Source organism: Coenobita brevimanus, chromosome 85 (genome assembly GCF_032717465.1).
Source record: "Coenobita brevimanus isolate Jiangsu-jjx chromosome 85, ASM3271746v2, whole genome shotgun sequence".
In the NCBI taxonomy this organism is placed as follows: Eukaryota; Metazoa; Arthropoda; class Malacostraca; order Decapoda; family Coenobitidae; genus Coenobita; species Coenobita brevimanus.
The window spans coordinates 10,962,139-10,976,191 of record NC_137038.1 but is presented as its reverse complement, the minus strand read 5'-3'; the positions used below and the strand labels follow the sequence as shown (position 1 = coordinate 10,976,191).

The window sequence follows — 14,053 nt, the reverse complement described above, 5'->3', positions numbered from 1 at the left end:
TCAGGTAGCTTTGGAGATACTGTAGTGCCTCTTCCTCTGTGATGTATTTTGTTTGTGGCATCTTTTAATCCTCTTGTATATTACTGAGGCCAACTATATCAACACTAGAAATATCTAGATATCTAAAGGGAAAATCATGGTGTAATGTACATAATGAAAAGTTAAGAAACAGGTGCTACAAAGCCTCCTTTTCCACCTAGAATACAGCATCAGTGGATGGTCAGTGGTGAAGCATTTGAAACCACAATAAAATGCACATGTGGTTTGACACTGTAGACATGACTGCACCTGCTACTGTGCTGCTGTGATAATGCAGTAACCCACCACTTTTTCACCCCTTCAGATTAAATTTCAGTTTTCTCAGAATGCAGTACTTGTAATTTATTCAGTTGTATATTTCTGTTTCCTCTTGTTGAATACTTTTCCTTTTTTCCATTTACTAAGGACTGTTGATTATATAGTATTTTAAAGCATTTGAGATACTCATATCCTTTATGCTGTTTACAAAAAACACCCATTATATGATTGTACAGTGTAATGGCAGGATTGTACTCTTGATCTTTGACACATACAAAGTAATCACTGCTTGTGAAATAGTAACCTTCCTTTCATTAACCCATTCAGATTGGTGATGTTCTTTTAATTTTATACCTGCTGTTACCTGATGATTTTATTAGCTTGGGGAAGACTTTTCAAACTGGAGGGGATAGATGCATCTTCTGTTAATAGATTAAAATTATATCATCAGAGTGAAGTGGTTAATTCTCAAAACATGCCCAAAGTACCGAAAGTACAATAATTTATTTAGATTCTAACCAGATATTTTAAGTAATATTAGTATTGTTTCTTATTATTAGTAATACAAGTTTACTTTAGGAGATGCCACGAAAAAATGCAACGGGCAGCAGTTCTTTGTCACAGTATAGCCATATATTGGGTGTATTCAGTGTCGTATGTATTGCATGAATTTCTAAAGGTACATTAGAAAACATTAGAAGCGTCCTTATTTCAGAGAATTTTTCTTGGAGAACAGAATATCACATACAATCATATGTACAGAATTAGCTATGGCAGAGTGTGACGGGAAACATGTCCAATACTTTTGGACCATGTATACATACATACATGAACTAAATGCTTGCATGTTGACTCATGTATGTATGAATGTATGATGAAGATTGGATCAGTTTGCAGGAATATTTACCTAATAAAGGAAAATAGCAGGCTTATTTATGTTGTCATTGTTGTTGTTCTTTGTTAGTTATATTTCTAAAAAGCTTATGCTCAGAGGATCTAAATTTTTCCAGAACAGTATGCTTTGGTCATTACTTGTTACCTGAGCATGAGTTTAGAATCATTATCATAAAGGATACAGGACCTCTAGTAAGTCTGAATAATTTAAGAGTCTGCGTCTTACTTTACTTTTAAGAACTAGGTTTCTTTTAACACCATTGAGAAGGTGACTCTCCTTTCATTATAACCACTCTGTTCTCACTTTTTCTTCAACCATCCCCATCCCTTTAATGTATATCAGTAGTTTCTGTTGTTCGTTTGTTGGCATGGCTGTTGTTGTTATGAATGTTGTCCTAAAGAAAACATCATTAAATAATTAGAATAGATGATATTAAATACAAGTCCCATACTAGACACATTAGTTAACTGATCTGCCTTGAAATATGTTGATCTGCAGAAGCCAAGAGAATTTGCAGATGTTAGAAAGTAGGTGGAAATATGAATGAACTTGTTATAATAAACAGCCATATGTGAGGCTTGGTTAGTAGCAGGTGCTAGGGGAACATTGAAGTTAGGCCAGGTTCAGGAAAATTAATACATCCAAGCAACGTGAACTGAATGATAATATTGGCAGGTGAGATCAAACTTGCAGATGAAGTAGACCTGAATTGAATGATGACAGGTGAGGTTAAACTTGCAGATGAAGTAAGCTGAATGTGTTACAGGTGAGGTGACCTTGCAGAAGAAGTAAACTGAAAGATGAAATAGGCAGGCATAGATCAGACCCGCAAATTAAGTTAACTGAGAAATGTCACAGGTGAGGTTAAAGTTGCAGATGAAATTAAATGAGAGAAAACTCAGGCAAGTTAGGCTGAACTTACAGATGAAGTTAACTGAAAGCTGTCATAGGTGAGGACAAAACTGCAGATGTAATAAACTTAACGAGGGCATAGGTGAGGTTGAACTTTCAAGCAATATGACTTGAAGATGAAACAGGTGAGGTTGAACTTGCAGATGGAATAAACTGGAAGGTGAGGTAGGCAGGTGAGGTCAAACTTGCAGATGAAGTAAGCTGAAAATGACACAGGTGAGGTCTGAGTTGGTGTTCATGAAACTTGGGCTAAGCCACCTCTCCGGGCAGGGTGAGGGGGAGTCCGAAGGGGACAGAGAGGGCAGAGCAGGGGGGGTGGGAGAGACGGACGCTCCACCCCACAGGCTGGTGGAACTGCAGACCTCCCTCGACAAGCAGGTAAACACAGAAGAAACAAAGGAATAACTAAAATCTCAGCCTGCCTCCATTTTGGCTGCCCTAGGCCTCCACTGGCACTCAAACACATGGCTGCAGTTTTTTTGTATTATCATTTTTGCACTGTTCAAGGCTGAGTGCTTTTTGGATTAGCTGTCTGGCTATTTTCAGGGTGCATTGTGATACTGATGTTTACAGTGTATTGCTTGAAAGTTGTTAAAACTAGACTGGAACAGTGCTGGGTAGTTGTATCAAGTGTTACTAACGTTGGGTTTAATACGTGTGCTGTTGTATTGATTCATTAGCTTCTTGCTAATGATTTTCTATTAATGTTTTTGATGTGTGTGTATTTGGTTCATGGAACAAGCAAGGAATCCCTGTAGAAAGTATTCGCAAGAAACTGTTGTTATACTTGTGCAGTGAACAGAATTATCTTAGATGGGATGTTCACTGTACAGAATTGCATTTGTTATTTCTGTACTATAAAGCTCCACTCTTCTTCTGTGGAAGCACAGCGTAGCTTGAAGTTAATCTGAAAAACTGGTATAAAATTGTAAATGCACCCTCGTTAATACAATGAGATATTGATGATATCTCTTAAATTTCAAATCTTATATGAATACTTTAAATCCAATCAGTGATGTAAAAGGGAACAAATAATTTTATAAGGGTTTTCATCTGCGTTGGCATTGGAGATCTTCAGTATTTTTACTAATCTGCAAGTTATGAAAAAAAATTAATCCATTCTGAAAAATGTTACACATTAGAATAAATGCAAGGAGAGTTTTAATTCTATGTGTTTGGTCCTTCTGCTGTACAGTAAGGAACAAAAGTTCGCCAGTTATTCCACTGCATCTGCTTCACACTTAGCATATCTTTCGCTTTCCTCCCTGACACATCATAGCAAATCTGCCGTGGACAGAGAAAGCTACCAAGCACATCTCAGCCTAGGGATATTCTCCATCAGAGGAAAGTGAGAAGTAGAAGAGAGGAAATATCAAGCAAACTTTGCCCCTGGCTGTACAGTACTGTTGGTGTTACCACACCAACCGGTTTTGCCACTATGAAGCTTTATTTAGTGTTAAGGCCTGGTCAGCCAGCTTGTGCTGTAGGTTGTACATAGGCCTTATATTGCCATGATTTTACAGTACCTACTCTCTCTGTCTTGTTTTTGCAGCTTATTACTAGTACTTTAAGCACTCAAGGATTTGCATTTTGAGGGGTTCTGGTGACTTGTAGCCTTTTACCTGTTATGTGAATGATTTTGCTATCATTTCAGCTGCTGAGTATCAGCAGTAATCAATGAAATTTGTAGTTATTGCTGTACTGTACTTTCCATCATCCATCCATCCATTGCCGGATGCTGTGTATCCCAAATGGGGTGGCCAAGGGCTTAGAGTTAATTGTTTTACAGGGAGGGGCACTAAACCTCCACCAACCCCACTTGACACGTAGGGATGCCAACAGCATCTGGTGTTCCCAGGCGGTCACCCCACTTTCGATAAAGATAAATATTTTCTTAATGTTTCGTGAGAATAGTGTTAGTAGGTGAACATACAGTATGTCATAAAGCTTTGTGTTAAACTCAATACATCTCGCTGTTATTTATTTATTTGGTTATATATATATATATATATATATGTAGCAGCCGTGGTTCAGTGGGTTAGAGCGCTCCGCTCTGACCGAAGGGTTGGAGGATCGAATCCACCCAAGGGTCATTGGTAGACATCAGGAAGGGCATCCGGTCATAAAATGCTACACGCTCCAGTCCAAAAGTCCTCTACCCAGGGGCAACGCCTTAGCCCTTCGGGGATACCTGGCGTAAAACCAAAAAAATATATATATATATATATATTTATATACAGTATATATATATATATAATATATATATATATATATATATATATATATATATAATATATATATATATATAGGATGTGGTGGTGTGAGTTCATCGAGGCCCTATGCATCCCCGAGGGTGCCACAGGAAATGATTGATTGATTGATTGATTGATATATATATATATACAAAGTATATACTATATATATATATATATATATATATATATATATATATCTATCTATCTATTGCCAGACGCCTCAATCCCGTTTGGGGTGGCCACAAACAAATCGCCTCCAAGTCGCCCTGTCCCCTGCCATTTCACTCCCCTGCTCCCAACTCACACCCCCCTCTCTCATATACCTCTCCACCCCATCTCTCCATCTCATCCTCGGCCTCCCCCTCCCTCTTTCCCCCTCCACCTCACTCACATACACTCTCTTCGTCAGTCTTTCACCCTCCATCCTCTCCACATGGCCAAACCACCTCAGTGTGTTCCTCATAACGCTTCCTATCACATCCACATCAACACCACAGCGCTCCTTTATATCCTAATTCGTCAGCCTGTCTCTCCATGTGACTCCACAGGCTCCTCTTAAATAACTCATTTCCACGGCTCTCACTCTTGACTTGTGTCCTTCCAACAACATCCAAGCTTCACTTCCGTAAGTTAGAGTTGGTATCACAATACTGTCATGTAGTAACTTTTTCACTTCCATGCTCACTTCCCTGTTTCTTATCACTGCTTTCAAAGAACCAGCAACCTTTCTTCCCTGCTGTACCCTTTCAAGCACTTCACCCTCCAAACCTCCATCCTTACTCATCACACTACCCAAGTACTTAAACGTACTCACATTTTCCAATTCCTCACCATCCAACCTCGCTGTCCATTCACTGACTTCACCTCTCTCAAAGACCATCACTTTACTCTTCCCTACATTCACCTTTAGATTCCGTTTCTTACACACTTTCTCAAACTCATCCACCAAGCCTTGCAGCTCCCCTTCGTCTTCACTCAACAACACAGTATCATCTGCAAACAACAGTACAGGGAGTTTCCAAACACTATCCTCTCTCACCAGGGCCACTCCAACATCCACTACCCTACCTTGTCCCTCTTTTATTACCCCATCCATGTACAGATTGAACAACCATGGAGACATGACACATCCCTGTTTCAACCCAACTTTCAAAGAGAAAAATTCACTTAGTTCACCATCCACACGCACTGCTGCCTTCGCACCATCGTACATACTCTTCACAGCATTCAGCAACTTCCCATCTACTCCATAAATTCTTAACACTTTCCACAATCCTTGTCTATCCACCCTGTCATATGCTTTCTCCAAATCCATGAAAGCTGCATACAACTTCTTTCCCTTCTCTAGAAACTTTTCCACTAAAGATCTGAGAATGAATATCTGATCTACACAACCTCTTCCCTTCCTAAAGCCTCCCTGTTCTTCTCCAACTAATTTCTCTGTTCTTTCTCTAACTCTGTCAATAAGTATCCTATCATACACTTTTCCTATTATACTAAGAAGACAAATGCCCCTATGATTACCACACACTTCTTTTTCCCCTTTTCCTTTGTACAAGGGAATAATTATACCTGACTTCCAATCCTCCGGGACTCTACCTTCCTCCCAGGCCAATCTGCACATCTTCCACATCCATTCTACTACTATCTCTCCCCCATGCTTCAGCATTTCACCACACACTCCATCACTTCCTGGGGCTTTCCCTGATTTAACTTTCTTCATTGCTTCCACAACTTCTATCTTACTGATTTCTTCCTGTCTTCTCGCCTCCCTCCTTCTCCCAGCCATTCCCCAGCCACTTATACTCGCATTACTTCCATCCTCTACGTTCAACAATTCTTTAAAGTGTTCTCTCCATCTGCTCACTTTTTCTCCCTTCTCCACTAGTAATCTACCATTTTTATCTTTCACTCCCCTGCTAACTTCACTTCCACCCTGTCTTACTCTTTTCACCTCTTTCCAGAACATTTTCTTACAGTCCCTCCACTTTACACTCAAATTCCTTCCAAATTCCTCATCCACTTTCTTCTTACTCTCTCTTACTAATCTTTTCACCTCTTTCTTTCTACATATAACTCTCTCTTCCGCCTCTCAACTTCTTCCACGCCCCTATTTCTTATCCATTCATTGTATGCTTTCTTCTTTTGTGCCACAGCCTGTTTCACCTCTTCAGTCCACCACGCTGTTCCTTGCACCCCCCTCCGTCTTCTCTTCCTTCCACACACCACATCACATGCTGCACATATTTCTTCTGTAAATATTCTACACACACCTTCCACATCCCCCATCTGCTCCAATTCATATTTGCCCAATCGTTCCTCCACTTCTCTCTTATACTCTGCCTTTTTCTCATCCTCTTGTAACCTTTCCACTCTCCTTGCAACTACTCCTTCCTCTTGTCTTTCCCTTCTTCTATTCCTCCATCTTACTTGAACTTTAATTCTGGCCACCACCAAATGGTGGTCAGAAAGTCCACTCCCCCAACCTCTATAAACTCTTGCATCCAATATACATCTTCGCATCCTTTCATCCACACACACATAATCAATCATTGCCTTCCTTTCACTCAGTTCACCACACACCCTTCTCATCACTCGCCATGTATACCTGTGGATCATTTTATGCCTGAATAGGGTATTGGCTATCACCAACCCCCTCCCAGCACAAATGTCCACTAACGCACTCCCATTCTCATCTACCTCAGCAGGCACACCCCACTCACCAACTATTCCATCCACCTTCACATTCCCAACTTTACCATTCATATCACCAATCAAAAACACTCTCTCATTCCTTCCAAACTTTTCCATGCACACTTCTACATATATATACACATATATATACACAATCCTTGTAAATTTTCATTCATTCATTGCCAGACGCCATGTATCCCAAACGGGGTGGCCAAGGGCTTAGAGTTAATTGTTTTACAGGGAGGGGCACTAATCCTCCACCAACCCCACTTGACACGTAGGGATGCCAACAGCATCTGGTGTTCCCAGGCGGTCACCCATCCAAGTACTAACCAGACCCAACGTTGCTTAACTTCGCTGATCGGATGGGAAGCGGTGTACTCAACGTGGTATGGCCGTTTGCATGTTCATAATTCACGGATATGTAAATCGCGGCTAGGTGGCCGTCAGACTGCAGGCAACCTTAAATCACTGTTAAGTCACGAAAATCGCGGACCTAGGCACCCAAGTGGGCCTTTTCCGAGTAGAGAATCGTAAACCGCGACATTCAAACTGAAAATCACGACCCAACAACCAATCACTGCGCGTCCCTGGTGGCATATGTGTATAGTAATGCTGCCATGTTGTTGTTCTTGTCCCGCCAGTCCGCACACTACAGACCATAGCCGTGGAGTACGAGAGTTACGTGGCTTTTTTGTGCAACTTCCCCCTGCCTCCTACCTACTATGGCCCCTCCTGACCCCCTGATGAAGCGCTCTAAGCATTATGGTGTCAAGAAGCTGCCGCAGTTGTTGTACAATCAACGTTTGGAGCTCATTCGTTGTGTTGAGAGGGGAGAGAAGTTTTCAAAGCTTGCGAAAGAGTTTGGGAAGAACAAGTGCTGAGAGGTTCTAAGTTCTTCCCAACACCACCCCACTCCATTCACCTGAGCAATTTTGTCGAAGGATTAAGGTGAGATCCCTTAACATGGCATATTTCTATTTAATACATGCACTGAATATTCCTAAATTTGTATGTTTGTTTTTGATGGTGCCTAGATAGGTGTAGGTAGGGTGCTGTGGGGGCAGGTTGGCCAAAGTCCAGACCCAAATTAATTTTTCACATAAGAGTTATTATTCATAAATCACAGAATTCGTAAATCACGGCAGTGGTGCAGACCCAAATTGCCGCGATTTACGAGGATTACATGTATATACTGGATATATATATATATATATATATATATATATATATATATATATATATATATACTGTATACACACACACACACACACACACACACACACACACACACACAGTAATCCCACCAAGATCCAACGTAATAGAGCCCAAGCAACATCCGGGACTTGGTCTTGTCTGCGACTTGGGAAAAATGCCACTGGACAGGTCCTTATAGACCCCAACCCAACCTAACTTCGAAAGCCACGCAAATAACTCACTACCGGACATGCATAGACCTATTTTAAACCCAATTCACACAAATAAGGGACAGAAACCATGAAATAAATGAAAAGGAACCAGAGAATGAGAAATTAGAACTGAGTAAGGAAAATATTTAGCAGTGTACAGGGTACTTACGACGCTTCCGTGGCCATCGTGAAGATTAACCCGCCTCCTCTATGGCTCTGACAGTGGTGAAGGTGCACTTGAAGCACGTACAGTCGTCCAGTGTTGCGCTGCACTTCATCCTTTGCACTGTGAATTATAATTTTTTAACACTACATTCTGTACTTACTTGTGCCACGCCAGCTGCAACGCGCCAGTGGTTGCACTCTGCACTTAATCCTTTGCACTCTGATTTCTAATTTCTTAACACTGCATAACACTATAAATTCCCATGTGGTCTAGTGGCAGGAGGGCCTGCAGCAGGAAGGGCATCACTACAAAAGCAAGCACATAGGCAGCCATGGTGACGAGCGTACAGTCACAACGGTAGGTAGGCGGGAAATGGGGAGGATGCAGGGGCGCTTTAGCGGATGTCGCTGGAACTATCCACCAAAACATAGCTGTTCATCACCGTGTGGCAAATTTAGAGTAGGGATGAACACATATCAACTTTTTTTTTTTTCTGCATTTTGACATTTTTTGGCCATTTTTGGTGTCCCAGATGTCCAGATATCTTAGGAAATAATCCAAGACTTGGACTAATGGACGCAAGCCCAAAATGTCCTGGACTTGGGGTGTCTGGGTCTTGGGCGTATGGGTCTTAAAGGGATTACTGTATGTATATATATATATATATATATATATATATATATATATATATATATACTGTATATATATATATATATATATATATATATATATATACTGTATATATATATATATATATATATATATACTGTATATATATATATATATATATATATATATATATATATATATATATATATATACATATACTGTACTGTATATATATACTGTATATATATATATATATATATATATATATATATATATGTACACTCAACCCTCGGCTATCACGGGTTCCGCTATAATGTATCTCGCTATCACGCCTATATAAAAAACTACCAAATACCTTTATCACGCACTAAATGCCCGCTATCGCACACCGGAAATGCTCGAAATTTTCAAGAAGGCCGGGCTCCGGTGCTCCGCCCAGCCAACAAAAGCTTCACTCCGTGATTGGTCGTGTGACGTCAGTGCCAGCCAAGTGCCGATTGGCCGCCCGACCGAGTCTCCTGCCCGCCAAACCATTCAAGTGCACACCCTCAGACTGTGAACAGTGACAGCGAGAACAATAACCTTTTTTATGATGCGACCATGGCCAACGTACCCCCTCCCTGTCCCACTACCATCACCCAACATAATGCTGCGGCACCTGGCAGGGAAATAAAGAAGAGGAAGAACCTAAGTTATGCAGATAAACTGGAAATGTGAAACTTATAGACAATGGAGAGACCAAGCGAAGTGTGGGGAAGAAATATAACATCAGTGAATCAACTGTGGGGGGTATTCATAAGAATCATGATCACATCATAAAACATGCTCATTTTTGGACTATTGTATGTTAATAAGTGGTACAAAATGGGTATCTTAGGGGTAAAGATTGAGGGCATGGCACCAATTAGAATTATTTCCATAAGTTCTTCAATTCGGCTATCACGGTTTCGGCTATAGCGCAGCCATAGCAGGACCAATTGGGAGTGATAGCCGAGGGTTGAGTGTATATATATATATATATATATATATATATATATACTGGTGGGCAGCACAATTGAAGAAGGACCTTGCGCAAGCGCAAAGCGCAATCCACAGTTCACTGTATATATATATATATATATATATATATATATACTGGTGGGCAGCGCAATTGAAGAAGGACCTTGCGCAAGCGCAAAGCGCAATCCACAGTTCACTGTATATATATATATATATATATATATATATATATATATATATATATACTGGTGGGCAGCGCAAGCAAAGAAGGACCTTGCGCAAGCGCAAAGCGCAATCCACAGTTCGCTACCTTTTGCCATCGCAAATGTGCAATCTGACGAATATTTAGCTTGCGCAATTTCACAAAGCGCAAGCGCAAACCATTTGTTTATATTTTTGGGAATTGCTAAAAAATATTGAGATATTTAAATAAAACAGCATACCTACTTACTTACTTTTATTTATTATCATTATTTTCTATTATCTGTAATTTGCGCAAGTGCTCTATCTAATATTTAGCTTGTGCAATGTCGCAAAGCGCTAGCGCAAATCATTTGCATATATTTGTGGGAATTACTGTAAAATATATATTGGTAGAATTAAATACATTACTAAATTAGCAACCTGCCCACCACCTGCGGTGACTGAGGTACAGTAGGTCATTGTCTGGGAAAAACAGCCTGTATTTACCAAGGCATTGGCAAAGATCATGTGATTACTGTATCATCAACTCTCTCTCTCTCTCTCTCTCTCTCTCTCCGACAGAGGAGGAAGGGAATGGAGAATAAGAGAGAGAGGAGGGAAGGAATGGAGAATGAGAGAGAAGAGGGACAAAGTTTATGCCTTATCTCCTCACTCAAAGGGATGCTCCTTTGCCATTCCTGTATTTATTCTCTCTCTCTCTCTCTCTCTCAGAATAATGCTCTTTATCTCTCTCTCTCTTGTCTTGTGAAGACAATTTATTTAATAATTCAATATAGATATACAATAACATATGTAATTCGTTACAAAAAATAAAAAATCATGAAAACAGAGTATTTAAATCAAATATCCACAGCCTAATAAATTATTGGGCTGTGGATATTTGATTTAAATAATATGTTTTAATGGTTTTTGTAAGGAATTGCATATGCTAATCTTAATAAATAATGTATATTTATTATTAACTGATAATAATAATTTAAAAAATATTAAAAATACATTATCTCTGTTGAAGCATATTAAGAAATGCTACTACCCCCTTCCCTCCCGCCTCCCCCCACCAACTCACCCTCGCAACCCGCCCCAGCCTCCCCCATCCATTGTCCAGCCATGCAGGAAGCTCCCAAGACCCCGTGTCCCCTGTAAGACCACGTGTCCCTTTGATTGCGCAGTGCGCAATCCACAGGGCAGGTGCGCAAGGCAGGTGCACAAACGCAAATTTAGTTGTGCAAGAGCAACTAAGTTTGCGCTTGCGCACCCGCCTTTTCATGTGCATAAGCACAATATTGCGCATGGTCTCGGGCAGTGCTCAATGCGCAAACAATATCACCGGAGCGCAAGGGTGCGCAATTGTGCTTTGCACAAGTGTTTGCGCACCTGCCCAGTACTGTACATATATATATACAGTAGAAGTCCTATTTTTCGGCATCTATGGGACCAGGCAAGCCGAAATATCAAAATTGCCGAATTATCAAAAACCCTACCCACTCAGTACCTTATATGTTTCGGTGAACATTATCATCACTACTCATATCATTACAAATGTGTTTGGAGAGAGTACTGTATACTGTTTGATACTGTACAATACTGTAATGAATACAGTACTATACATGAATATGAAAAATAAAGAAATCAGTGAACATACTGTATATAAATGTAATGATACAGTAGGCCTACAAGTTCACATGCACTTACCTAAGGTTATAGTAGGTTCCTTATTTACATATGTACAATAGAAGGGGTTGATTGGAGTCTGCTACTGCTGGAAGAAGTCCCCAGCAGTAGAGGGGATGAAAAAAATCGGAAAATCTGCCGAACGATCAGAGATTTTCGTAAATGGGACTATTTCTCAAAACTGCCGAACTGTCAGATTTGCCGGGGAATTGGATGCCGAAGAATTGGACTTTTACTGTATACAGTCACTATTCGTTTTACAATGGGGTTACGTCAGGTCATACCTTATTGTATACCGATTTTATCGTAAATCGGGAGATTGAAACACATTATAAAAGGGGGGTTACGTCAACTCAGCTTCACAAAGTCACCTACCCAAGATAAATAAAAATGACAACCCACCTTAATCACTTCCTGTGTCGGTCCAAGTCGTCTCCAAGACCAAAACAAACACTATCACACCAATACAGGCGGCGTTACGCACGTACAGTAAATCGTTGCAACAACACAACAATCACACTTGCGTAACATTGGCCTAGTGCTACACAATGTATAGGCTTACTGCAGCACAATGCTTGGCTGAGAGGTGACGATAGCAAGGGGGGGGGGGCATATATGAACGAATGAAGAAGACAGGGCTTTGAAGGGATGGCAGGACCGCAACTGAACCAAAACAATGCTCTGCATGCTGGGGCCACCATCTTGCCTGAGACAAGCGACTGTCGCCTTGCGTGTGCCTGGCGCTTCATACGAAATTTTCCGAGGGCAATATTGTTATAGCGGGAAATTCGTCGGAAATCGGATTTTGGGGTGGAACGTTTCTGTTATCATTGTAGCGAATTATCATATACCGAATCAACGTAAAACGAGTAGTGAATGTATATATAAATATACAGTAAAACCTCTTTAAGTCAGAATAATAGGGGCTGAGACCATTCTGACTAAACTGAAATTTCGACTTATGGAAAGTGTGAGGCCTCCAGACTACTGTAATTCGTTCATTCATCATCCAATCCAGTGTTGCCCCATGAGGAGCATAGGAGCTCCGAGGCTAGGCAAGTTGCTCCTGACATTTAAGATGAGTGTGACCAGACTTACTCATCGCTGCATGGCATTATGTGATCAACAAACCCTAACCACCCTTTAGATATAAACCTGCACCGGTTCAGTCCGATTGGAGTGTCTTAATTACCCACAAAATCATTTACCATGTTTGCAGAGGGTGTAATCCAAGCATAAGGAGGGCCTGTTGGTAGGATATAAAGGTGTTAAGGGGGCACATGATCACTTCTGTGCAACATTTAGGAGCCTTGGAAGTCATGCAGGTAATGAATGAAAGTGTGGAACATGTCACCTTAGGAGCAGGCTCAAGAGAGCACCGATGCGGTTGGTGGCAGACACTAGACTGGTGATGGGCCCTCACAGGTTAAAACATGATGAACCTAGCGCATCATGCCGAGATTGAGTTTCCATTAGATGACATTTTATGACTTGGGAGTTTTTTCCAGATTTTTATGATGATTTTTTTTTTTTTTTAATTATTTTCATCAACAAATATCATATGCAATTCTGACTTAAGCATAATCCCAACTAAAAGGGTTCTGATTTATGGAGGTATTATTGTGTGTGTGTGTGTGTATATATATATATACAGTATATATATATATATATATATATATATATATATATATATGGTACTGTATATATATTTTTTAATAGACAACACCAAGGCCTCTCCAGCCATAAGATGTTCAATAAAAAATGTGCAGTACCTGGATTTTTAGTCCATATTAAACTTACCAGTGTCAGAGTACAGTACACTTACTATTTTCGCGAAATATACTCTTGCAAAATTTCTTTTCTCGATGGCAAGGGAATGTTTTTTTCCTAGGAGTCTCGCGATTTTCTTACAATTTTTGCGTGCCCCCGCATCTCTGCAGTC

At 40.4% G+C, this 14,053-nt stretch overlaps 1 protein-coding gene and 1 non-coding gene across 2 annotated transcripts in view; one reads left to right on the top strand and one right to left on the bottom strand.

The window, feature by feature from the left end:
• The window catches only part of Liprin-alpha (PTPRF interacting protein alpha), a 332,503-nt gene that overhangs the window by 95,693 nt on the left and 222,757 nt on the right, over positions 1 to 14,053 (top strand). The window contains exon 6 of the mRNA XM_080280589.1: positions 2,375 to 2,482. Coding sequence (XP_080136715.1) covers positions 2,375 to 2,482 — 108 coding nt within the window. The remainder of the gene's footprint in view (positions 1 to 2,374; positions 2,483 to 14,053) is intronic.
• LOC145410482 (5S ribosomal RNA) lies at positions 7,338 to 7,456 on the bottom strand. The gene has a single exon (XR_013899274.1). It is a non-coding gene; the product is annotated as a 5S ribosomal RNA (ribosomal RNA).